Source organism: Botrytis cinerea, chromosome 5 (assembly GCF_000143535.2).
Source record: "Botrytis cinerea B05.10 chromosome 5, complete sequence".
Taxonomy (NCBI): Eukaryota; Fungi; Ascomycota; class Leotiomycetes; order Helotiales; family Sclerotiniaceae; genus Botrytis; species Botrytis cinerea.
Genome location: NC_037314.1, coordinates 369,350 through 393,015, shown reverse-complemented (window position 1 = coordinate 393,015; position 23,666 = coordinate 369,350). Strand labels below are relative to the sequence as shown.

The 23,666-nt window shown below is 44.9% G+C and overlaps 8 protein-coding genes across 12 annotated transcripts; 4 read left to right on the top strand and 4 right to left on the bottom strand.

Moving 5' to 3' along the window:
* Positions 1-141: 141 nt before the first annotated feature.
* BCIN_05g00970 (hypothetical protein) lies at positions 142-2,400 on the bottom strand. Of its 2 annotated transcripts, XM_024692819.1 has the most exons (3): positions 2,150-2,400; positions 1,236-2,011; positions 142-1,184 (listed from the first exon to the last, which is right to left on the bottom strand). In XM_024692819.1, the coding sequence occupies exons 2-3, from the start codon at positions 1,908-1,910 to the stop codon at positions 753-755; spliced, it is 1,107 nt and encodes a 368-aa protein (XP_024548601.1). In that variant the 5' UTR covers positions 1,911-2,011; positions 2,150-2,400; the 3' UTR covers positions 142-752. The 2 variants fall into 2 exon arrangements, with proteins under 2 accessions (XP_024548601.1, XP_001552077.1); XM_001552027.2 differs by having other exon boundaries at positions 1,236-2,400.
* A 1,365-nt stretch (positions 2,401-3,765) lies between these two features.
* Bcmak11 lies at positions 3,766-5,496 on the top strand. Its single transcript, XM_001552026.2, has one exon. The coding sequence runs from the start codon at positions 3,984-3,986 to the stop codon at positions 5,433-5,435; it is 1,452 nt and encodes a 483-aa protein (XP_001552076.1). The 5' UTR covers positions 3,766-3,983; the 3' UTR covers positions 5,436-5,496.
* Positions 5,497-7,805: 2,309 nt separating this feature from the next.
* Positions 7,806-8,889, bottom strand: BCIN_05g00950 (hypothetical protein). Of its 4 annotated transcripts, none has more exons than XM_024692815.1 (3): positions 8,524-8,889; positions 8,300-8,463; positions 7,806-8,091 (listed from the first exon to the last, which is right to left on the bottom strand). In XM_024692815.1, coding segments are annotated over exons 1-2 (306 nt in total). In that variant the 5' UTR covers positions 8,828-8,889; the 3' UTR covers positions 7,806-8,091; positions 8,300-8,461. The 4 variants fall into 4 exon arrangements, with proteins under 4 accessions (XP_024548598.1, XP_024548600.1, XP_024548599.1 ...); XM_024692818.1 differs by having other exon boundaries at positions 8,599-8,889; XM_024692817.1 differs by having other exon boundaries at positions 8,300-8,455; positions 8,599-8,889.
* Positions 8,890-9,004: 115 nt separating this feature from the next.
* On the top strand, positions 9,005-11,233 carry BCIN_05g00940 (hypothetical protein). The gene is made up of 4 exons (XM_001552024.2): positions 9,005-9,290; positions 9,391-9,877; positions 9,929-10,680; positions 10,732-11,233. Exons 1-4 carry the CDS (start codon positions 9,171-9,173, stop codon positions 10,954-10,956), a joined length of 1,584 nt encoding a protein of 527 aa, XP_001552074.1. The 5' UTR covers positions 9,005-9,170; the 3' UTR covers positions 10,957-11,233.
* Positions 11,234-11,258: 25 nt separating this feature from the next.
* Bcpan1 lies at positions 11,259-16,199 on the top strand. The gene is made up of 3 exons (XM_001552023.2): positions 11,259-12,208; positions 12,261-14,807; positions 14,856-16,199. The coding sequence occupies exons 1-3, from the start codon at positions 11,535-11,537 to the stop codon at positions 15,967-15,969; spliced, it is 4,335 nt and encodes a 1,444-aa protein (XP_001552073.1). The 5' UTR covers positions 11,259-11,534; the 3' UTR covers positions 15,970-16,199.
* Positions 16,200-16,211: 12 nt separating this feature from the next.
* Positions 16,212-17,654, bottom strand: BCIN_05g00920 (hypothetical protein). The gene has a single exon (XM_001552022.2). It carries the CDS (start codon positions 17,242-17,244, stop codon positions 16,606-16,608), a length of 639 nt encoding a protein of 212 aa, XP_001552072.1. The 5' UTR covers positions 17,245-17,654; the 3' UTR covers positions 16,212-16,605.
* A 1,839-nt stretch (positions 17,655-19,493) lies between these two features.
* Positions 19,494-21,114, bottom strand: BCIN_05g00910 (hypothetical protein). Its single transcript, XM_001552021.2, has one exon. The coding sequence runs from the start codon at positions 20,849-20,851 to the stop codon at positions 19,796-19,798; it is 1,056 nt and encodes a 351-aa protein (XP_001552071.1). The 5' UTR covers positions 20,852-21,114; the 3' UTR covers positions 19,494-19,795.
* A 68-nt stretch (positions 21,115-21,182) lies between these two features.
* BCIN_05g00900 (hypothetical protein) lies at positions 21,183-23,664 on the top strand. Its single transcript, XM_024692814.1, has 3 exons — positions 21,183-22,542; positions 22,592-22,996; positions 23,084-23,664. Exons 1-3 carry the CDS (start codon positions 21,290-21,292, stop codon positions 23,358-23,360), a joined length of 1,935 nt encoding a protein of 644 aa, XP_024548596.1. The 5' UTR covers positions 21,183-21,289; the 3' UTR covers positions 23,361-23,664.
* The last annotated feature ends 2 nt before the right edge of the window (positions 23,665-23,666 follow it).

Here is a 23,666-nt window from a genome sequence, read left to right as displayed (position 1 = left end):
GCAGCCAGTCAATGAATGTAACGACGGCATGGATACGCATATATGGATAGCTAGATTCTCATGGTGATTCAGTAACCAATTGGCATGAGGGAATAGGAGGGACTGAAATCAACACCTACCTAGATAGTCAAGAACTATCATTGGAATAAGAATAATTTGGTATTACTAATAAATAGGTATTGGAATTCCCTTCTTCCTTACATGCGTGTTTTCCCGAATGTCGTCTCTTCCACTCCTCCTTAACGCCTGCTATCCCAAAACTTATCATGCCGAAAATCATCGCTGTGTGTTACCTATCGGGTGTTGTACATCTTTCCTTCTTCCAAAATCAAACACTAGATCAAGCTGAGGAGCACGGTTCTTTCCTCATCAAGTACTGTTAGCATTCTGTTTCGAGAAGCCAAATGCTGGGTTCTTTCCCTTCCGCTTCCAAACTCAAATATTGGATCTGATTCGAAATTGTGGCACTTTTCCTCATAACTGAAATTTTGGCGGCAGCTTAATTGAAATCAATATACAGCCTTGTGCTGCGAATGGAGTTGACCCAGATCATTGTTCCAATGTTCCTTGATATCGCCAAATAACAGATGTTGCTTAGTGTTCCTTAAGCACATGAAGTAAAGTTCTCTTCTCAAATGAATATACTGTGAAAAACGTAGGAAAGAGCTGAAAGTGTATTTCATAATGCTTGACAATTGTTTTCCAATCTCTACATATCCAGGTATCGACCAAAGAAGGTATTGATTTTTATGTTATCGCAACTGTCTTGCAGCTTGCACATGTCCCATGGACTCCCTTCTCGGCTGCTTGCTCAAAAACGAGGTCCTTCTTCTGTTGCTGTTGAGTGCTAGCCTTCGCCCAATATTTCCAAAACAAACACAGCTGCAAAAGAGAACACTAGCAATCCATATCCCAGCCTCGAGGTTGCCCCTTGTGACTAGTTTCTCGGATTCTGCCTCTGAGTAATCAGCCGGTTGATGAGATACAGTATTGTTCTTCATGGAAGCGGCCGGACTGGGCATCAAGTCTGAGTTCGATGCTAGGAGAAGTACACTTCCAGTAGCCCCAACTGCGGCTGAAAATGCAAGTCCAGGTTTAGAACGATCAATAAGATACCACAGGACTGGATTCACAAGGGCCAGGGCTAAGGAGGCTTGCATATCGGATGCCCAAGGTAATTTGCGCTTAGAAAATGGTTAGTAAAGCTGAGTACAAAAACTGAAAATAGGACGTACAATGGCATAAGCAATTCCCACAAAAGCGCCCACACTTCTCACTGCTAGTATCCAGTCTCCTCCAAGAACACCCTGCGAGTTGCTGACATCGATTGCTTCTTCCGAGGGAGTACAAGTGGAGGATTCAAAGGGTAATTGCACCCTTTCCTCCCAGAATTTGTCGACCAGTGGTAATACACTTCCCAATCCTACCCCAGCTATGCCCCAAAATACAAGATATTTCCAATCATGGCTAGGTTTTATAATTGTCTCCACTTGAAGTGGTGCTAGATGCCGGTCATCGTGTAGATGTTTGACAAGTAAACCATACAAGAGTCCTAAGCCGAATAATAGCACAGACCTGAAGACTCTGGAATATATAGTAGCCGACTCTGAGGTAGGAACGTCGGCAAAAGATTGTCTTCGATAGACTGGAGGGCTGCGTGTTCGTTGGGGACTTTCAGCGCCTGTTCCCCAAGGTGTGGACGGCGTCTCTGGCTCAAAATCACCATGGCCAGTCGCCTCGTATATTCCACCCAAAGTGGAGGATGTCAAATCGAGAACGGAGTCGGTGCGGCTCGGTGCTTCAAAGAACTCGGATAAAGAGGTAAGAGAAGGACTTAGAGTTTGAAGGGTAAGGGAATGTGCCTCGAAAGGCCGACGCGGCTTGGGGCGATAGATATGCGGGGCAGCCATTGGGATTTTGCTTTCGTAATAATACTAACGCGGGTAGTAGTCGAAGATACTATCTTCCCAAAATCTATCCGGCGTAATGAGTAGCAGCTGATGTGGAAGAGCTACTTTCAGTCAACAAGATGTAATATACACATATCAATCGGCGGCCTAATGTCTATCTTCTTTTACACAATTGACTGGAGTCTGGTTGAGGTGTCTCTGAGAATGCGAAGAGCAATTGCCAAGCTTGGGAGAGTTACCTGTCGACGTGTTACGTGGACCTCAAATGTGCCTCCTTACTTCGTATGTATACACCAATTAAGCTTCTCAGGGTCAACAATTGACAAAGGAGAGAGAGAGAGAGAGAGGTAGACGAGACGTATGAAGGAGACTTTCGAAGTACTAGGTAGGTAATAGAGAAGATGTGTATGTTTTGTGATGGGGAAGTTCGGAGGGTTATGCAGCAAAGTCGTCGGTAGAGAATCAATCAGCCCATCCATTGATATTTCACATGTCTAGGGATGAAATATTTGCCAAGAAATTGGCCGGAGGTCGGGTGTTGGAGGCACGGGACTTAGTGCTAGGATGATCGACTGGACTAAACTTTATCTGGGGTAAGTTCCTTGTCTTTTTTTTTTCCCCTCTCAACATGACATTGAACACAAATGATTCGATTCGTGTTAATAATTCATGCATCGATCATAGGCTCGAGAGTCTTGAATCTTGATGAGTGGTTGGCACCGGTTGCCCGTTGTCATGCAAGAAAATTCCCCTCACTGGAATGAGTTGGCTCACATTCGTCCACTGTCACCACTCAATGACGCATCTTGGTTGGGAACATGATGAGGTGTGGAATTCAAACATCTTCTTGCAATCTATATTGCTCAGAGAGGAAAGTTGGGTGGTGGTGATGATGTCACTGATAGCGTTTGGAAGCCTCAAGTGAGACAGCAGGAGCACGCAATAAGATTCTGTGGTTCGAGCAGAGACAGGAAGATCAGAACAACAAAAGCACCTCCTCTCACCTCTTCCGTATTCGATACCAAATCTGACAGTGGCTGAACATTATCTGATTTTGAATATCAAACAGACATATTCACAAGGGTTTGACTTGTTATTAATCTCCGAAGTCTTTGAAAATTTGGGATGTATATTGACATTATTGTTCAAAATTCGAATGTCAGTGTTTCAATGTCAGTTTACATGAGTGATTGCACACACGGATTTATCTCCGAAGTTATCTCTCTCTATGGAAGTTGGCTAGCAAGGAACACAGTCATAGCGGCAAATGCTTTTCTCCATTGTGGAGACTTTTTGCACAGAGCAGATGTATAAAATCGCCATTATGGGCGTGCACTATCGAATATCTGTGTCGAGAAGCAAGCCAGCAAGGAACTCGAGAAGAGACTTGATACGAGAATTTCGCACGCTTCCATCTAACGCTCTCGGTAAATTGCTGTATATTGTAGTATGCTGTAGGTTTTAGGTACACTGTGAGATTGTAGCGTTTGGATTCTGTTGTAAATTAAGCATATTTGAACATTTGCCTGATGTATTGAAGATGCCCTTACCGATATTTAATCATGCATAATACCTCTGCGAATATACAAGAGGGAGCAGTGATATCAGTGACATATTCTCAAGAGCACTCATACGGAAAATTCAGAAAGCTGTGATACATTTCCAAAACTAATGGTGAAGCACAATCAAATTGAAGAGAGTGAGCTTGTTGTTTGATCATAAATAGCATCGGTTGCAACTCCGAGTTCATATATTGGAGCTCGACGGGGCTAAAGAACACACGAGGAGCACCAAGAATTCGAGGTAACTTCTAACTCTTGAGACGCAAGTATATTTTCGTTCCTTCCAAAGAGTTGAGTTTTGACGACGAAAGTACGAAAGTGCGAAAGAATTCATCGTCAGGTGACTGTTGCATAATTAAAGCGGCATTCTTCTTTCTAAAGGCGGCCTGCAAGAAGCAATACCCATATGGTAAATCCCTGCAATAATTTTAACTCTCAAAAGTTCCCAAGAGCTTTTTTCTCGAAATCCGACTTCTCATCAACCTGACAAAAAATCAACTCAAATCACAAAATGGCAAAAAGAAAGAGAAACACTACTGAATCGGCGCCTGCTGTCGCAGCACCATCAGTACCCACGAAGAAATTGAAGCCAACTGCAACACTGAAGACCAATTCCTCCAAGCCCACTACCATTCAAATCATCACTGGATCTTACGACCGAGTCCTCCATGGTATCACCACAACAATTCGCTCAGACGACGACGTCCAATTCGCAGATACCTTTCTCTTTAATGCGCATACCTCTGCTATTCGAACTCTAGCACTCTCTCCTCCCTCTGCTCCAGTCCCCAAACAATCACAAAAGATCATTCTCGCAACCGGCAGTACTGACGAGCGCATAAATCTTTACCACATCTCCGCACACCCTCCATCCAAGATATCAGTTCCTGCAATTCCCTCTCTTACAGCGAAGGCGGTTGTGGAAAATCCACAAAACCGCGAACTTGGCTCATTACTTCATCATGCCTCCTCAATCACCGCCCTTTATTTTCCCACTCGAAGTAAGCTGATGAGTTCTGCGGAAGATTCGACAATTGCTGTTACGAGAACAAGAGACTGGAGTCTATTGAGTACTATTAAGGCGCCGATTCCGAAAGCTGTGGGTAGACCTAGTGGTGATACTGCTCCGCTTGGGGGACAACCAAGTGGAGTTAACGACTTCGCCGTGCATCCAAGTATGAAGCTCATGCTCAGTGTTGGGAAGGGAGAAAAGTCTATGAGGCTGTGGAATTTAGTTACAGGAAAAAAGGCGGGTGTGTTGAATTTCGAGAGAGAGATGTTAGTCGAGGTCGGGGAAGGCAGATTTAGCAGTGGAGAGGGAAGGAGAGTCGCATGGGGTAATACGAAAGAGGGCGGGGAGGAGTTCTGCGTAGGATTCGAGAAAGGAATATTGGTTTTCGGGATGGACTGCAAAGTTAGGTGTAAGGTGGTGCCAACACCAAGGTCCAAAATTCATCAGCTCTCCTACGTGCAAGTGGGAGATGACGAAGATTCTCAAGTCTTGGCCGTTTCAACAGAGGATGGAAGAATTTTGTTCTATTCCACAAATGCCGGAGACGTAGAAACGACAAAAGCTGCCGAAGGCAAATCACAACCGATACCCGCCGCTAAGTTATTCGCACAACTTGGTGGTAAAGATAGCGGAGTGACTGGACGTATCAAGGATTTCGCCATCTTGAACATTGGAGAAGGTTCTTCCAGAGACATTCTGATTGTGGCAGCAAGCAGTGATGGTGCTGTCAGACTATACAAATTATCTGCAGTCAACGATTTGGCGCAAGTTGGAGAGAGCGTGAACCAAGTCGGAAAACTAATTGGTACATACGAGACCGGAAATCGCGTTACATGTTTGAAAGCGTTTGTCATGTTACCAACTCCCGAAGGCGCGGAAGATGAAGAAATTGAGATAAATGAGGAGGAGGACGAGGAGAGCGCGGATAGTAGTAGTGATGATAGCGAATAAGATACCCTCTGATGAAGGATTTCCATCAATTTTAAGTTTTGTTACAGTGTGCTGAGTCTTATTTGTGATTGAGTCATGTGAGAGTTCTTACAAGAGTACAGGCAGAGCTTTGCCATTTGAGCTTCTGGCTTGGGATGAGTTATATGACAAGTATAACACGCGTATCAAAATCTAAGACGAGATCTAGTAAGATCAATAATACATTGCTATTCTTGATCATCAAAACGTTGAAAGAAGAAAAGCATCTTCAACAAGGGACGACATTCGGTCGGATTTGAATGTAGGAGATATAGCTTCCGAAAATCCCACAGCGCTAGATATCCCTCCCAGCATGTATTCGATTCGTGTACCCCAAATTTGCTTTCAGTCATACGATTACCCTGTCTACCCTGTATTTCTAGTAGGTATTTTCATGGGTTTCAACTTCCTTTGTGTATGAGATTCGATTCGATTCGAAAGTTTTTCTTGCTCTAATCTAATAATGAATAAACATGAGTTTGCTCGTACTTGTATTCGTGATCTTTTGACGACTAGGTGTACAGTACACATATGAGATGAGAGGTTGAGGGCGTACCGTCACTAGATGTGGGAATAGCTCGTCGTAGAGGGATAGCTGTTTTTGAAACAGGAGTAGAAATAATCATTCTTTTCGTTCCTTCCTAGAGCAGGGTAAATATTTTGCGGATCTATGTTGATCGGATACGTTGTCTGTCGAATCTTGCAGATGTTTCTGGTGATGAGTTGTTTCGATATTTCTTCACTAGAAAGCTAGCCGATTGCTGGTAGAAGGGGGGGGGGGGGGGGGGGGGGGTCAAAAGTGTGAGGTTTCTGCAGGCTGGTTGTGTTGGTATGTAGAGATATTTTGAAGTATACTAGTCCTGTTACATAGCTCTCTTTCTGATATTATCTCAACTGTATGGTTTTGTGTATTGAAATTAGCCAGTTTTGCCCCTTCAAACCCGCCAAGGTCCAATCTTCACAGCTAAATGGATAGTCAAGTGTCCGATCCATGGAATTAAATTGGCTCTCCAAAGCTCGCATGCAGTATTGAATATACCCGTCTCCAATTTAGAGGAGAGTGGACATGAACCGGTGGCGGGTGAGTTGAGTATTCAGTATGTCTTTGAGTTACGGGTAAACGATTTTGCTGTCACTTGAAATACAAACTGGACATTTAGGTTTAGCTTGAGATCTGGGGGTTTACGATAGCTATAGTATAAAATTTTGTGCGCTCAAGAAGCGTCTGATCATCGTAGAGATATTGTTCAATAAAAAGAAAACCGAAGAACAATTTTGGGGCTTTGATAACTGACGAGATGTGTAGAAGCACGATCGAATATGACCTTCCAGGTAAATTTGGGCCATGGTTCTCAGCTGCCATCACCCATCTCTGCTATACTAAGGAGCCGAGCAAGTACAGCTGTCAAATGCAAATCGAGGTGATATATTCCAGAATACAAGCATTGAAACAATATAAGATACTTCGCATGCGAACCTTATGAGCGATGGCCGCAATGGAGTTTCACCTAAGTAGCAAATCTACTACGCCACCTAGTCTTGAGATAGCTTGAGATCTTGAATTCCACACTGGTAGACTCCTGGAGTAGGCAGAAACTGTGCTTCTAGGCCTAAGAATCAGAGTACAAGTCAAGTTCCTGACATCAGACCTACCATCCTATCCACACAAGAAATCGGAATGGATTTCAAGGCGCGGAAAGGAGAAATGAACCGATTATGAACAATGTATTGAGGGAACTGACGTCCGGTTTTTGCGCCAGACACTTCAGTTCTAGCAAATCCATAGGTTGAATTAACAAAATGGGAGAATGATTTGATGATGTGCATACAATCTACCGACATAGCCAGCTTGATTGCAGACAAAACATGCTCTCATGATCTTGCAGACAATCTGCCCAGGATTTGCCCCCAGGGATGGGAAGAAGTACTAAGATGAACTCTTTTTCAACATTGGATGAAGTCAGTCAGGTATTTCACGGATGATTTGACAGCAATGAAGCCGAGACCAACAAACCTGCACAAATTATTGCGCTAGATTCCACGAATGCCCAGACTAGAAATAAACGAGCTTCCTGCAAGATTGTATGTGGACGATTGTGAGTGAAAAGAGAGAAAAAATATTCGCAAGTTTAATGTAATGACAGGAAATTCTGCTATTGACACAAACCAGGGGACATAAAGTGAGGTTGGTATCATTCCATCACTGGGGAGGCGGTTCCTTTGCATGTGAGCTGGCTATAAGTCGGGGCCAGGCCGAATCCAGATCAGATTGAATGCCAAATGCCCCTGACTATCAATTTGCAGAGATCCCGTTTTCTTGAAGATTCAAATCTGAGTGGAGCATTGATAGTTTGTCATTCAGATTGAAATTCAGAACTCAACCGAGCCATACCAAAAAAGCCCCTCTCAAAATTCTCACAGTCTCAGCCGACCATACCAGCCATCAAATGTTCCTGTGGAACAACAGCCTCCAGCGCTTTAACTACTTGCCTAACATCATCGCCATAATCGACTGAAGGTCCAGAGCTTCCCATCATCATTGCCATTCGACCGGTTGTGTCGGTGACAATCATGTTCAGCATCATGGTTCGTCCACACACTTCCTGAAAAACTTTTAATGCAGCATTTTCACCTGTGCCTATTGTGGGGGTCAGTTGAATGGTAATGCTCGAGGAGCATTTGGCCACAAAAGTATCTCAGCAGCCCAAGGCTTAATAACCATTTCAATTACTTAATTGGGTTCAGGAATTGAAAGCCTCCAAATATGGTGTATCAAATGTCGGGCTGTAGTCTAGACCATTGTAACCCCTATACACTGCGAAAAACAGGACAGAAAAAGTAAATACCTGGTGGTCCTTGGCGAAATTGATCGGCATGTTGGAGAGGACGTCCATTTAGAATGGTATCATATTCGAGAAGCATATATTCACCACGCTTTACAAAGTCCCAGAGAAAGTGGATGCTTGGGTTTGGGTTGTTCGAGCTCCAGAGAGGATGTGCTTCTAATGCTCTGTGTTTCGATTAGTTAAGGATTGACGTGAACACGCCAATCAGCGAATCAGATGCGTACACTTAGAACTTGTATAGACATGTGTGTTGCATATCATAGTGAATCCCTTGTGCCCAACTATACCTCCCAACCTACCTAGATCAATAGGTGTACTCCAGACCATTGGCATCAAGGGCAGGGTGATATTGCACGTCATGAAGCTCTCCATGAAGCCAAATGCATCGGTGTAACGAATGAGTGTTACCACGATCCAGTGAACATAGTATCCAAAACCGTTGATGCATTTAATCGTGCTCATTTGTGGTACATAAACCCTTGATCCCAATAACATTCCATGAAACCTGGAATGAATGAGCCGTTGCATCAATATTGGTTGAATGAAGGGCTGTCCTGTCTGCCCACTCAACCTACTCACCGGCACGTACCTCACCAGCTCCCTCACCACTTCCCCTATTTAAATGAAACATCGGCAGAAGGAAGGAAAAAAGCGCCGACGATCTGGCCAGAAATGATCCGTGCACGTTGCTGACTCTCCAATCAAGACTAGTGCCCCCTCCATTAGCGTCTCTCAAACTCAACACGCTAAGCTACTGGTAAACGTAACTTGGTTGTATCTTCGTTGTCACCTTCGTACCTGGCGAAACTCAATTGCAAAAACATTTTCTCTTTCTCTTTTCTTTATACTCGAAGGAAAGTTGAGAGGAAAGATGGCGTCCAACCCTCAGAGTACCAATGGCTCTGAGAGCGAATTCGAGTTCATCGAAACCCCAAAAGCTCCCACACCGACCTTTGAAAAGTTCGAGCCATGTGGTGTAAGGACAACAGCTGTAAGTTGATGAAAAAAATTCCAGAATTTCCTCATATCTGTCAACTCGGATTTCGAGCAAACGAAAAGGCCAATTGAATCTAACGTGCCATGGCAATTAGTACCCCGCTATCAAGAATGCTCCTCTGCCTGCAGATGCTTCTGGCAATGATAGTTTCTCGAATACCCTCCTTTTCTCCCTCATTGGTGGTGTCCCTCTATACTTCTCCTGGAAGGTTGGTGGTGGATTCAAGACTACTATCTTCTTTGGTCTCATCACCACTATCCCCATTCTCCTCGCATTCTGGACAGTATTCTCCAGCTTCTCCCCACGCAAGAATGAAAAGGCCAAGTACCCAGGACGTCCAGTCGAGCATTATCTTACCTTTAAGAACGAAGCCGATAAAATAAAATACAGCGGAAAGAACAAGATTCCTATGGAAACTTTCCACAACATGTACTTCGATGGAGATGTCGACTTTAACGGTGATGCTCTCGAGGTTCTCGAGTACCGTCATGACTGGGCAAGCTTCAAATTCACAATCAGTCTTTTCAAATACGTCTTCTTCAACTTTGCACCAGAAGTTATCATGCATACTCGTTCCCAAGGTAAGTGGCAGAAGGTCTTCCTTTACATGAAAACTACTAACGATGTCGCAGATGAGGAACAAGTCCGTGATCACTACGATCGGGGTGACGACTTCTATGGCTGGTTCCTTGGTCCACGAATGATTTATACCTCCGGTGTTATCTCTGACATTAACCGTGAAGAAACATTGGAGGAGTTGCAGGATAACAAACTCGCCATTGTCTGTGAAAAGATTGGTCTTAAGCCTGGTGAGAAGATGTTGGACATTGGTTGTGGATGGGGAACCTTGGCCAAATTCGCCAGTGTTAACTTCGGTGCAAAGGCTACTGGTATCACTCTTGGTCGTAACCAAACTGCCTGGGGTAACAATGGACTTCGCAAAGCTGGTATTACTGAAGAACAGAGTAAGATTTTGTGCATGGATTACCGTGATATTCCAGTCCCCGAGGGAGGTTATGACAAGATTACATGTCTCGAGATGGCTGAGCACGTTGGTATCCGACACTTGACAAGTTTCTTGAAGCAGTGTCACGATATGCTCGAGGACGATGGAGTCATGTTCCTTCAAGTTGCCGGTTTGAGAAAGACCTGGCAATACGAGGATCTCATCTGGGGTCTTTTCATGAACAAATACATCTTCCCTGGTGCTGACGCTTCTACTCCTCTCAACAACTACATCAATTCTCTCGAGAGCGCTGGATTCGAGGTTAAGGGTGTCGATACTATCGGTGTTCACTACTCAGCAACATTATGGAGATGGTACAGAAACTGGATGGCCAACAAGGAGAAGGTTGTCGCTAAATACGGCAACAGATGGTTCAGAGTAAGTTTTTATCATGATTGCATGAATGATCGTACATACTGACAATAATAGATTTGGGAATACTTCCTCGCTTCCTCTACTATTATCTCCCGTCAAGGATCTGCCACCTGTTACCAAATTACCTTGGTGAAGAACCTCAACTCTGTCCACCGTATTGAGGGAATTGCAACACAATTCGGATTGTCTGGTGCACTAGCTGCCGCCAAAGTCGATGTTCAGGCATACCGATCCAAGAAAGCTGCAGGTGGTGTCAGTGAAGATGTCGCCAGCGCATAAATAATTGAATGAATGAATGACTATATTACAATCGGTAAAAGGGTTTGGAGAGCCCAAGCAAGATATTCAAGTATCTATATATTTATCGATGGGAATACACAGAGCTAGATGTGTGACTGTATTCGTGGGCTATATGCCAGAAGGAGGTGAAGAGCCAGACCTCATGTAGAAAAGCTTCAAGCTTGTGGTATAACCTAGGTGATGCAAGTACTTGTGTACCTGAATACATGTAGCTTCAATCAATGATTTTTCCCACCAAATGATTAAAAGTGATTCAAGTACACGAAACTTTTCCAATTATTGGCTTCAATTGACGTTGAAACATGAATGCTGAATGATGATACGATACACTTTACTTCAGCCCCTTTAACATTTTGTCGCAAAATCGGTGAAACTTGGGTTGTATGTATTTGTATATTAAAGATCGCTAAGCCCAGCCTCTATGGTAACAGATTACCTGAGCTTCGTCATTTCGACCCCCGGACCGTGATCTTCTACCAACCTCGAACCCATTCCTTCAAATAAATGTCACAAATCTATCTTTCTTCATACCTATTTCTTTTTTGTTCATACTCATAATGTTTTCGGGTTCGAACTCGTACCTTGGTGGTAACACCGGCCGCCAACCACCACAGCAACCGCAACAACAATATGGTGGTTTCCAGCCAAACCAAGGTTTCCAACCACAGCAGACTGGTTTCCAGCCACAACAGACTGGTTTTCAACCTCAACCCACAGGATATGGTAATGCGGCTCCTTTACAACCCAATTTCACCGGTTATCCACTTCAACCACAGCCTACGGGATATTCTCAGCCCTCTCAAGCAGGCTTCCCTGGAGGCCAGCAGCAACAGCAGCAGTTCAACAATGCTCCTCAACAGCAGAACTTCCAAACGGGAGCTCCCCCAATCCCGCAGATTCCGCAGCAATTCCAGCAGCCTCAACAAACGCAACAGGCTCAACCACCTCCTGCACCTCCTGTGCAGCAACCGCAAGCGACCGGATTTGCTGCAATGGCAGATTCATTTAAACCTGCTGCTGCAGAGCCATCGAAGCCAAGAGGACGCAGAGCCTCCAAGGGGGGAGCAAAGATACCTAGTATACGACTTTCCTTCATTACAGCCCAAGATCAAGCAAAGTTCGAAACTCTTTTCAAATCCGCTGTTGGGGATGGGCAAACACTTTCTGGGGAGAAATCGAGGGATCTTTTACTACGCTCAAAACTAGACGGGAACTCACTGTCGCAAATATGGTAAGCATCAAATTACTCAATGGATATAGTATTGTGCTTATGGTCATTATAGGACGCTCGCAGACACTACAAGATCTGGACAGCTACATTTTCCCGAATTCGCATTGGCTATGTACCTCTGTAATCTCAAGCTAGTCGGCAAGCAGTTACCATCCGTGCTTCCCGATGTTATCAAAAATGAAGTTTCTAGCATGGTGGATATCATAAACTTCGCTATAGATGATGATGCACCAGCGGCAACGAATGCGCCCAGTTTTGATGGTCGACAAAACACCGCGACACCTCCGACTATCCAACAACCACAGCCAATGGCGTCTAATTCCGCCCTTCTCACTGCGCAAATGACAGGTTACCCTGGACAGCAGAATAACTTTTCGGGTGGATTTCAACCACAACAAACAGGCTTCCAGGGCCAAATGCAAACTGGCTTTTCTGGACAGCAAGGCGGATTGCAACCTCAGCCAACTGGATATAATCAGATGTCAAACCCTCAAGCAACGGGCTATAATGGACCGCGCCCTCCAATGCCTCCTATGCCATCTAACTTCAGTTCTCATTTATCTCCGGCTCAGACGGGTATGCAAGGTGGAATGATCGCGCCATTGAATAGCCAGCCTACAGGAGTCGATGGCCAATGGGGCTTGGTAAATGCGCCAGCCCCCAATATCGATCTATTACATTCCCGGATGATGCCGCAACAGGGTCGAGAACAAGGCAACTTCACCACGGCTGGTATAACAGGCAATGCTGAAATTCCATGGGGAATTACGAAAGACGAGAAGACCAGATATGATTCCGTTTTCAAAGCTTGGGATGGGTTTGGTAAAGGATATATTAGCGGTGATGTCGCTATTGAAGTTTTTGGGCAGAGTGGTCTCCCGAAGCCTGACCTGGAGCGCGTATGGACCTTAGCAGATCACGGCAACAAGGGAAAGCTCAACATGGATGAATTCGCGGTTGCCATGCATTTGATTTATCGAAAGCTTAATGGATATCCTCTACCAGCCCAACTACCTCCGGCGCTCATACCCCCTTCCACTCGTAACTTCAATGATTCGATTGGGGCTGTCAAATCTTTACTTCATCAAGAATCTAATTTCCGCAAGAACTCTGGTGCTACCCTTTTGCCACAAAAGACTGGAGTGAGCTACCTCAAAAATCATTCTTTCCGTGGTGATGCTACCCCAGGTCGCACAGGCCGTAAAGACGCTACAGTATACAAAAATAACGACGATGATGTTGGGTATAAATCTAGTGCTCGTCGCAGACTCGGGGCCTCTTCTCCACGACCTTCGTCTCCGGGATCAACAACTTCCAACGATGACCTTTCACTAGACCAGCTTAGAAAGAAAATCGCGGAGAGACAAGTGATACTGGATGCAATTGATTTCAAGGCCGAAAATGCTGCAGATGAAGATGATGCTCTTGATCGTAAAGATCGTCGTGAAGCAGAGGATCTTTATCACCGCATTCGTCGTATTCAAGAGGATATCGATGCGCATCCAGACGCATCGTTGCGTAATGTTGATTCCGGCGCCGAGCGTCGTGCTTTGAAAAGACAGTTGCAGACATTGACAGATAAACTTCCAGATATTGCTTCGCGTGTCCGAAGAACGGAAAGAAGCATTGCTGATGCCAAGCTTGAACTATTCCGTCTAAAGGATGCCAAAGCTCACCCTGGAAGTGCCTCTAGCATTGTTGGAACTGGTCCTGGCGGCGCTATCACCGAATCAGATAGACTCAAAGCAAGAGCCAAGGCTATGATGCAACAACGTTCTGCTGCTCTCACTGGTAAGAAGATTGAGGCGAGTAATGATGACTTGGATGCGCCAAAACGCCTCGAAGAAGAAAATCTCAAGATTCGAACTGAGAAGGAAAACAACGAGCGCATGGTTCAAGATGTTGAAGAGAGTGTCCGTGACTTTTCACGAGGACTGGAGGATAGTCTCAAAGATGGTGGTGAGAGCTCGTCCAGTGAGCATGAGAAGAGACGTTGGGAGGATGGGCTAGGTGTTGAGGATGAAGTGAAGGACTTCATCTTCGATTTGCAAAGGAGCAGCAGGAGTGCCAGAGTTCGAACTGATGATCGCAGCAGAGAGACTCCTCGTACTGAAGCGTCTCATGCTAGCCCTGCTCCAGCAGCTCGTAGCGAAACTCCATCGTCACAGCCATCATCTACACCAACCCCTGCTGGAGGTTCATACTCACAATACAAGACTCCTGAAGATAGAGCAGCTTATATCAAGCAACAGGCCGAGAAGCGCATGGCTGAACGTCTAGCTGCTCTTGGTATCAAGGCACCATCTAAATCTGGAGAAACAACACAACAGAGACTGGAACGTGAAAAGAATGAGCGTGCAGCCAAACTCAGACAAGCAGAAGAGGAAGATGCTAAACGTGAAGCTGAGAGGCAAGCTAGGATCGCTGAAGAGCAGGGTGCACCACCACCTGCCCCCGAGCAACCAAAGGAAACCGCGAAAAAGCCACCTCCACCCCCTTCAAGGAAGGCCGCAAGAAGTGACGCTAGTGAGCGCAAGGCCGAAGAGGAGAGAATCATTAACGAGCAAAAGGCACAAATTATTGCCACAAATGAGCTAGAGTAAGCGAATCTTGTATCTTCCATCTTCTACACTGCTAACATCCACAGGGACGATGCTCAACGACAAGAGGCCGAGCTTGCAAAGGAACGCGAGGCGGCTCAGGCTCGTGTCAAGGCCTTGGAAGACCAAATGAAGGCCGGGAAATTGAAGAAAGAAGAGGAGAAAAAGAAGAGAAAGGCTCTCCAAGCTGAGACCAAACAACAAGAAGCTCGTCTCGCAGCTCAACGCGCAGAGATTGAAGCCGCACAAGCACGTGAGCGAGAATTGCAACGTCAACTTGAAGCTATTGACGATTCAGATTCATCTGATGATGACGAAGGTCCTGAGCAAGTTACCCCTCAAGCATCAACGCCCACTCAAGGAAGTCAAGAGCTTGAGCGCAAAGAACCTTCTCCACCACCTCCTCCACCTTCAATTCCAGTTGTTGTATCACCAGTCCCTGCTATTGCAACAACAACTAGTCTTCCATCACCAACCCCACAAGTTACTAGCCCTGTTGTCAGCCCTCCAGTCGATACAGAGACCCGCAATCCTTTCTTGAAGAAAATGGCCCAATCCGGTGACGCATCTACCGCATCTACTGCATCTAACAATCCATTCCATCGTCTTCCTGCTCAAGAGCTTTCTACACCTGCACCAATTCAAGTTCAACCAACAGGTAACAGGCCATCTCGTGTTCGTCCAGAAGAAGATGATTGGGATGTCGTCGGATCTGACAAAGAGGATGATTCCTCTGACGATGAAGGACCAGGTGCAGGTGGTGCGCGTCATTTGGCATCGATCCTTTTCGGAACCATGGCACCTCCTCGCCCATTGTCATCCATGGGTAACGAAGCTACATCTGCGCCTGAATCTCCTGCTGTAGCATCTCCACCAGCGGCAACCCCCCCACCTCCACCAGTACCTAACTTCAATGCACCGCCACCTCCTCCAATGCCATCAGCCGGTGCGCCAGGTGGTCCTCCACCACCACCTCCTCCTCCACCAGGGATGGGTGCTCCACCTCCACCACCAATGCCACCAATGGGAGGCGCTCCTGCTCCACCAGCAGGTGTACGACCAGCTGGTCTCTTGGGTGAAATCCAGATGGGGCGATCGTTGAAAAAGACACAAACTAAAGACAAGAGTTCAGCTGCTGTTGCTGGAAGGGTTTTGGATTAAATACCTTTCAAATCATTGAGAAGAGACAAGATGAAATGGAGGTTTGTGGTTAGCGAGCCTAAGAACATGGATTGTATTATAAATTACTTTTGGTTCATAGTATTGGGCAAGGGGGCTTAGGTGTGGAAGGTGCGAAACAGGAAAGATAAGAGACGAGCATAATTTGTAGTCGAAGTAGCAATTTGAAAATATTCGTTCGTTTTGATAGTCATTTGATGCACTTATCACCAGTGCAAGTCTTGTGGTTTTGCGTTTGGAATTGATATCCATTAACGGTCTCGTTCCTATCTTCACATTTTGATCCATCTGGGTCTTATTGTCACAGCAGAATCCATTAAGATTCCTTCCGCGAGTTATGCATAGGGTTATGAAGCGTCGACTAAGAGACTTGAGGATGTCAGGTTGCAGGTGGCACTAAAACAGTATTATGCCATGTTCGTTAATCTTTCCATACAAGAAAATGAAGTCTTCGTACGTTGCGTTTGGGATGAATACAGGGGAATTATAGTACCCTGTGGGGCACTACGTATAGTTAATTAACTAGTTGAATCCAGATGTCAAATCTGACGTGCCTTACTCAAACAACCATTCTCTTTCCTCCATTCCAGAGCATTGTTCATGATAATCTCTATGACTTTAAAACGGTGCTCCAATAGTTTTGTCCCGCAAGTCATCCACCTGTCCATAAATCAATTGTTCGCTCGCCCATGCCCTATCTTCTGGATTCATTCTCTCCAGCATCTCCCTAATTCTAGCTTCTGCCTCCTCCTCCATCCTCGCTTGGGACATTTTTTCCGTGTCTCGATGGGATAATGGAAAATTTCTGAACGGCACGGGGAACCCCGGTATATCTTCCATGACTCGCATTTCCAAGTCCCCGCACTTTCCAGACTCAAACTCCCCTCCATTGTATACCGAATGAGGCCATATAGTCGGTCTCGATCTGCGTTTTCGATGAAACCAGGAGAATCGCAAGCGCGAAGTTTCTGGGCTCAAGGTCGAATCGTCATCTCTCACAGGATGTAAGAAGCGTTTTGGAACGGGAATTTTTAAGCAGAGGATGAGGATAAAAGCGACAAATACGCTCACTGAAGCGACTATAACCGGTACGACAACTGCCGAATTAATATTATTCGAGCCAAAAGGTTTTGTGGGCAGCGAGGTACCTGTCGGAGAGGCAGGTACATGGACAGGAGTAGCGATGGATAGAATATCCGCCATTGTCAAGGCATTTCGGGAAGCCAAGAGCGAGACTAAAAATACCAAACGTCGCATCGTGAGACGGTGAGTCCTTTTTCCTGATTCGAGGGCGCGAGGAACGACATTTGTGCTCTGCACAAAGTAGCACAGCAAACGAGGCAAATAGAGCAAAGGACTCAAGTGTGAGCGAAACACGGATATTTATGGGAACCTGTTGCAGCGCTCCTCGGGAAAGATGGCTAAATGCGAGGGTACCACCTAGTAGAGTCTCATTTGTCTGGAGAAGGAGAGGTCCACACGGAAGACTAGCTGGAAGAGAATCATGATTGTGATTTTATCCTAGCTTGCTTCCTCCGCTGCAACCCCCGCAAATACTTCCTTCACCGTACCGTGAAATGCTCATTCTGTGCCACCGTGGTTAAGGATTTCAATTGATGGCTTGGGAAATCTAGCCTGTTTTACGAAATGCAAATCGCTATGCCTCCTTAATGCAGCAAGTGAATGAGTGGCTTGTGAGATACTAGATTTTCATTTTTGTTGAGTACTATCATAGTATTACATCCTAGCTACTGAAGGGTTACACTGCATTTTTGATATCGATAATTGGAACATCTCTGTACTTGAGATGTTTCTTCTACCTGGAACCCAGTACTATATCAATGTGCTTCTCTTTTCACGCATCCCATTTATCGCAGGTACAGTAAGTTTCATCACAATTACACACATAGTAGTGCTTACTAGCAGCCTATTGATGATCATAACTAACTATCAGCTTATGTATCTAGTGATTCTCAAGTGGACTAGACTTAATGAATACCTTCAGGAGAAGTACCGGGTCACATTTATCCAGAAATCAAGCACATGGTCTTACGATGTAAATATACATGCGATTTCTCTCGTGGTTCTATTAGTCCCAACTCTCGAGCAATCCAGTAGTTTGGATTAGCGAAATAATATACACCAGGTACAGTCCACACTACGATGTCTGATTGGTGAAATGCATTCAAAATCCCTCTCAGTCCAAACGTTTCTGCACCCACCCCGCTCAGCTCAGCAGATGAATCATCCATTAGTCTAGACAAAAATCGGTTAATCCCTCGTTTGCAAACCCACCTAACCTCCACACTTCTCCCCTCGTAATTTCCCCGCAATCCTTCAGACTGATATCTTCCCGTCCTAAGTCTACGTGTGACTACTTCATATTTCTACAAATTTAACTAACAAAACCATATTCCTCTCATGTCGCGAGACATCCTACCAACGGACCAACAGTAAGCAAGCAAAACAAACACAGATCTCTTCCCACCAGAAAATTCGCCCTCACATGCTCAGTACTCCTACACCTTTTCGTGTGGATCCTAGCTCAGCCATGCGAGATGATTGGTTACATAACCCCGCGATGAGCAGCTGACAAGCCATCAAGCCGGAGATGTAATTGGTGGTAGGGGGTGCTGAGGATCTTTGGTATGCCATCTGCATGAATATTGTTAGGGCGTCTGTCGATTTTGCATGTACGTGGTGGTTCGAGGCCCCTTCCCATTATGGTGGTGAGTTGGGCTTGGGTATAACACTTGCTGTCGTCGTCCTAGCTCATCCAGACGGAAGAAAGACTCCGTTCCTCTGATCACACTTGTGATATCGATAGCGAAACGATAATGTGTGCGAGATGGACAACTTGATTCGTAGTGGAAACGGCGATTGACAATCAAGACGATTCGAGATCTTCTCATGATCACATGTATGTACCTACCACCAAGCATCTCGCATGCTCATCAACTAAGCCCAACTACCAAATAGACGAGCCTGAAATTCCGATTTCTACATTTTGAGGTGATACTTAGGCACTAAATGAAATGTTCCCAAACTCACAATCTTGGAATCGAATACCCATCGAGTGCAGTATCATCCTAGCTTGCATGCGCGCTGATACTAGTTTGATGCAGTGTCACCCCTAGACATTATGGGTAACTTGTCACCTCATAAATTGTAATATGCAAATACTGTTGCGGATGCCGAATACTACTGTACATAACCTTGGAAGCCGGCATGAATTATACAAATATCGGTAATGATATGCAGCCGAAGAAATAACCTCGCCGATGTTTTGGACCAAGGTGTGCCGAATCAGTATCATGAGTAGTATTATCTGATTCTCGTTTCATATGTTAGGTTCGATCAGTGAACAATTCCTATTTGATTTTGCAGCGTCACTTGCTATGTGTATCACGAAGTCAGAAAATGATCTCATGTCGTTTTAGTGACATGACACAGAAATTCAAGTGTTCAAAATATACAAGATCGCCCATCCCCCATTACCTTGGGACTGAAACTGTGAATTTCAATATATGAACGCAGAAATTGGGATACGGACCGGAATACAGAGGATGAGAGTCTGACGATGTTCGAATAGACTTTATAGGGGGTAAAGATATGAATCATATCACGGAATGCTAATAATCCCAAATTGGCACCGCAGTGCCGTTTTATGATTAGGGATGTAGCATGAAGAGCTACAGTAGTCTGATAACATAGTATAATTTCTACCCGACCTTTCTCCTCCAAGCATTCCCTCAAGCTCAAAGAGTAATGCGATGATAGAATACACAGTAGCAACCCAGTGTATGCCTCAATATTTGGAGAACGGACCCTTAAATAGCCAGTCACCCACCTGCTCTAATATTTCTTCCGTCCTGAGCTTCCGCATAGCCTCTGCATCGGGTCCCTTGTTATCCATCAAATCATGAGTGAAGGCATGGCGAACATCCCTCACTAGCGTCCATTTATAACCGTCCTTTTCAAAACCATACATTCCTTCTTCGCGTTCTTGTTCATTCAAATCAGCAAGGTTAAAAGCTGTATCTCTAGCTTCTTTGGCTAGCATATCGTACTCTGCCCCTATTATATATATCCATTTGGGTATATCATTCCTGCTCACAAATCTAGTGCTCAATAATGGATCTCGAAGATTCTGACCAACAGGAATATGGCCCCATTCGAATACTGGTCCAAAATCTGGCAGATCATCCAAGTCCTTTGCATTCCGATATGGGCGCGAGGCTTTCTTCTCGTCCGGTGTGAGCGTGAAATCCATCACTGGATACCAAGCCATTACCCCGTTCAATTTTTCCCGCAATTCAGGTACTTGAGCAGCGGACAAAGCCAAGTTTCCTCCTGCACTAAATCCTCCTAATACCACACGCTTCTTGTCAATATTCAGATCAGAATTGTCGATTGTGGCTTGCGCAATGGCAACAATATCGTTTGTCAATGCCGGGAATCTATTTGAAGGGGCCTGGCTATATTCAATGCTAACAACAATGACATTGAAGCGATTCGCAATTTTAGCACAGATCTCATCATCGAATTCGGCAGACATCAAAGCATGCCCTCCGCCGTGGAGATCGAGATATAGTGGGAGTGGTTCATCGTCAGCTTGCTTGGCCGTTGGGAGAAATATTCGGGTTCGCAGATTTGGTCGACAAGGGTATGCCAAGAGCTTGGTAGGACGAGATTCAGGAGGTGTTGGTCGTAGAAAGCGCAGGATTTTGAAGGTAATCACAATAGCTATCTTCAATCCCCAAAGCTGGATGAAATACCATGCGCGAGTGAGAAGTGGAAGTTGTGGCTGGAGCAGATCTTTGTTCTCTTCAACGCATTCACGTCCATACTTGTTGGACACCATCTTGTGATCTGAGAAATCGTAAATGCAAATTAAAACAAAGGGGCGCGCATTTTTAAATACTGCTCAGCAGGAAGATCCTATACCTAGCTTAAGACAGTCATCCTATTGGAGGATAACACAACAAGTGCTAGGTTGCATTGGAAGCAATATCGCGCATTTGTGAAACTCTTCGATACGAATCAACCTACCATATTGTTGTGTTCAACAACCTCAATACTATATCGTATCGAGAGGGTTTCAAAAGACATGTTGTATGAAATCACAATAAAAGAGTAGCACTTGGAGCGAACCAAGCTTTATTTATTAACCTTAACTAACACGCCCCACCAAAGATCGGATGAAACACGTGATCGATGTGGAGGGTAGACAGCAACCATTTTTATGACCAAATTTCCCTCCAGTTATTGGCATGAAGAAAGCTCAAAGTTGAAGACCAACATGACAGAGAATATCAAGAGTCTGGTTGATTGGGCCACAACTTCTGGGGCCTACCTTCACCCCGATGTTGAAATTTATAAAGACGCGGTAACAGGTTTATCGTTCAAGGCGCAACAAACGATAGCTCCCCAAACAAGTATTGTACGATGCTCGTACCAAATTTCTCTATCATATCTAAATGCAATTGGCACTTATTCTCAGTTTCCCTCTACGGATCCATTTCCTGTTGAGTTCTTGGAGAATTTGAAGCAGGATGATCCCAACATTGTTGGCCACTTCTTCCTCATACAGCAATACTTGAAGGGTGATCAATCTCCATGGTGGCAGTATATCAGATTACTTCCTCAGCCAAACGATCCCAAAAGCCTTGGGATTCCTATCTGGTGGCCAGAAGAAGATCAAGAATTCCTGACCGGGACAAATGCAGAGCCTCCACTTCAGAAGCGAGAACAGATGTGGAGAGATCAGTGGAAGAAAGGGGTTGTGCTTCTGAGGGAATTGCCAAATCATAAAGAATACAGTTATATCTTGTATCAATGGGCTGCTACTATATTTGACAGTCGAAGTTTTCGACCATCCTTGACAGTTTGTCCTGAAGCTTTGAGTGGGAGTTCCACAGATATGAATCTTGATCTAGAACACATTCGCAATGATAGGTTTTCGATCTTATATCCACTTGTTGATATAGGCAATCATAATGGTATCAATCAAGTAGAGTGGAGAAAAGATCCTATCTCCGAATCTTTTGACCTAGTCCATTCTGCTGGTGTTTTACAGGGAGATCAAATTTACAATTACTATGGAAATAAATCAAATAGCGAACTGCTAGTGGGCTACGGTTTTATTCTTCCAAAGGATCTTGTGAATCGGAATGTTGCCAATCTTAAATTGACTCCAGAACACAATGCTATTCAACTACGCAGAAGTCAGAATTGTCATATCCGCCCAGATCCAAGACAGCCCGAGGAGGAATTCATGTTTGCTGTGCAACCACCATCTGCGAATGGGCCACAAGATTCTAGGATCTTGGAATTTCGCAGCTTCGGAGAAGGTCTAGTGGATCTAATTTGCTGTATTGTAGCAAATGAACGAGAGCGTTCATACATGTTGAGGTTCCCAGAAATATGCCCAGAAAGGATTGCACAGCCATTTCAAAGCCCTCTGTGCAGAGCAGTAATACAGGCAACATTCATTATTCAATCTAAGCTTGCATACGAAATCGATAAGATTGAAAAAATCGGTGCAAGTCTAGGGTAAACACAATCCCCTTCCCCATATTTGACCAAGCTAACAATATCTCAGTCCCCCTCAAAATTTCAATCAATCCCTCGCTCTGAACTATAGGGGCCTCCAACTCACCACCTTAAGATCTGCTCTTCAACCCCTGGATCTTCTAACTATGCCAATTCTCGCTCCATCGCATGAACTCTCACCACTTTCTCCAACAGGAAATTTGAAGATTTTCTCAATCGAGCAGGCTTACTCACTACTTACCCAACAATACCCGTCACTATCTACAACCATCCACAATCTTATAGCCTCAGACCAAGAAGAAGAACTCCCTCTGGATTGGTCTGTACTTCTCGAAGATTGGAACTTTACATACTGGACTCTTTGGGTTTACATCATCATGCTCAAACAATCTGATGAGAAGACTCTCGCGGCTATACATCCAGCTTTAGTACAGTGGATCAAAGATGGAACCTCGTGAGTTTTTTTTCCCCTTTCTTTTTTTTTCCATCTTCACCCCTATCTTTCCACTCCACTTCAGCCCAAACTAACCCACCATCACAGAATCTTCGGCTCTCTCCCCGAATCATGGAATCCCGCAGCCTCCTTCCACGGTGCAACCGACGAACACGAAACCCTCACAACTACCATCTCCCAATTACGAAAATTGCACCCTGAACTCTTCGCGCCTCAAAACGTAAATTATGAGCACTTACTCAATCTCGCAAGTCACTTGGTCAAGGAACAGGGATTTATGGCTCCGTATGTGATGTTGGATGGCGCCGCGAAGGGAGAACGGATTAGTCAATTGGTTATGTGTATTTGGAGTTCGGATTCATGATATGTTGGAGTATTTGATGAGATTGGAAAAGTTCTGCGCTACTTGTGCTTTTCTAGTAGATAGATGTTTGAAATTTCGAGTTGGACAATTAGAAATCGGTTTATCTGCATTCCGAGCTTCTCTCTAGACCCTGGCGCATCTAGTATTCTCGACTCAAGCAGCGATGAGAGACTTATGAATCACGAAAGACGGGATGGGACTATCTATTCTCAAGTATCGAAGACATGATAGGTTTTGAGTCGAGCCGCAGTCTGTCCTCTCTGTATAACAATAATCCTAACACTGCAATTACAACCAACAAACAAC

Bases quoted from the DNA above. Each gene is read 5' to 3' on its own strand.
- BCIN_05g00920 (XM_001552022.2), bottom strand. From the start codon at position 17,244: ATGCGACGTTTGGTATTTTTAGTCTCGCTCTTGGCTTCCCGAAATGCC.
- Bcpan1 (XM_001552023.2), top strand. From the start codon at position 11,535: ATGTTTTCGGGTTCGAACTCGTACCTTGGTGGTAACACCGGCCGCCAA. The intron at 12,209-12,260 runs GTAAGCATCAAA...TGGTCATTATAG, and splicing joins AACTCACTGTCGCAAATATG to GACGCTCGCAGACACTACAA. The intron at 14,808-14,855 runs GTAAGCGAATCT...TAACATCCACAG, and splicing joins ATTGCCACAAATGAGCTAGA to GGACGATGCTCAACGACAAG.
- Bcmak11 (XM_001552026.2), top strand. From the start codon at position 3,984: ATGGCAAAAAGAAAGAGAAACACTACTGAATCGGCGCCTGCTGTCGCA.
- BCIN_05g00950 (XM_024692817.1), bottom strand. From the start codon at position 8,827: ATGCAACGGCTCATTCATTCCAGGTTTCATGGAATGTTATTGGGATCA. The intron at 8,456-8,598 runs GTAGGTTGGGAG...ACAGAGCATTAG, and splicing joins GAGTACACCTATTGATCTAG to AAGCACATCCTCTCTGGAGC. The intron at 8,092-8,299 runs GTATTTACTTTT...CCCCCACAATAG, and splicing joins ATTTCGCCAAGGACCACCAG to GCACAGGTGAAAATGCTGCA.
- BCIN_05g00940 (XM_001552024.2), top strand. From the start codon at position 9,171: ATGGCGTCCAACCCTCAGAGTACCAATGGCTCTGAGAGCGAATTCGAG. The intron at 9,878-9,928 runs GTAAGTGGCAGA...ACGATGTCGCAG, and splicing joins CATGCATACTCGTTCCCAAG to ATGAGGAACAAGTCCGTGAT. The intron at 10,681-10,731 runs GTAAGTTTTTAT...TGACAATAATAG, and splicing joins ACGGCAACAGATGGTTCAGA to ATTTGGGAATACTTCCTCGC.
- BCIN_05g00900 (XM_024692814.1), top strand. From the start codon at position 21,290: ATGACAGAGAATATCAAGAGTCTGGTTGATTGGGCCACAACTTCTGGG. The intron at 22,543-22,591 runs GTAAACACAATC...ACAATATCTCAG, and splicing joins AAAATCGGTGCAAGTCTAGG to TCCCCCTCAAAATTTCAATC. The intron at 22,997-23,083 runs GTGAGTTTTTTT...CCACCATCACAG, and splicing joins TGGATCAAAGATGGAACCTC to AATCTTCGGCTCTCTCCCCG.
- BCIN_05g00970 (XM_001552027.2), bottom strand. From the start codon at position 1,910: ATGGCTGCCCCGCATATCTATCGCCCCAAGCCGCGTCGGCCTTTCGAG. The intron at 1,185-1,235 runs GTACGTCCTATT...CCATTTTCTAAG, and splicing joins TGGGAATTGCTTATGCCATT to CGCAAATTACCTTGGGCATC.
- BCIN_05g00910 (XM_001552021.2), bottom strand. From the start codon at position 20,851: ATGGTGTCCAACAAGTATGGACGTGAATGCGTTGAAGAGAACAAAGAT.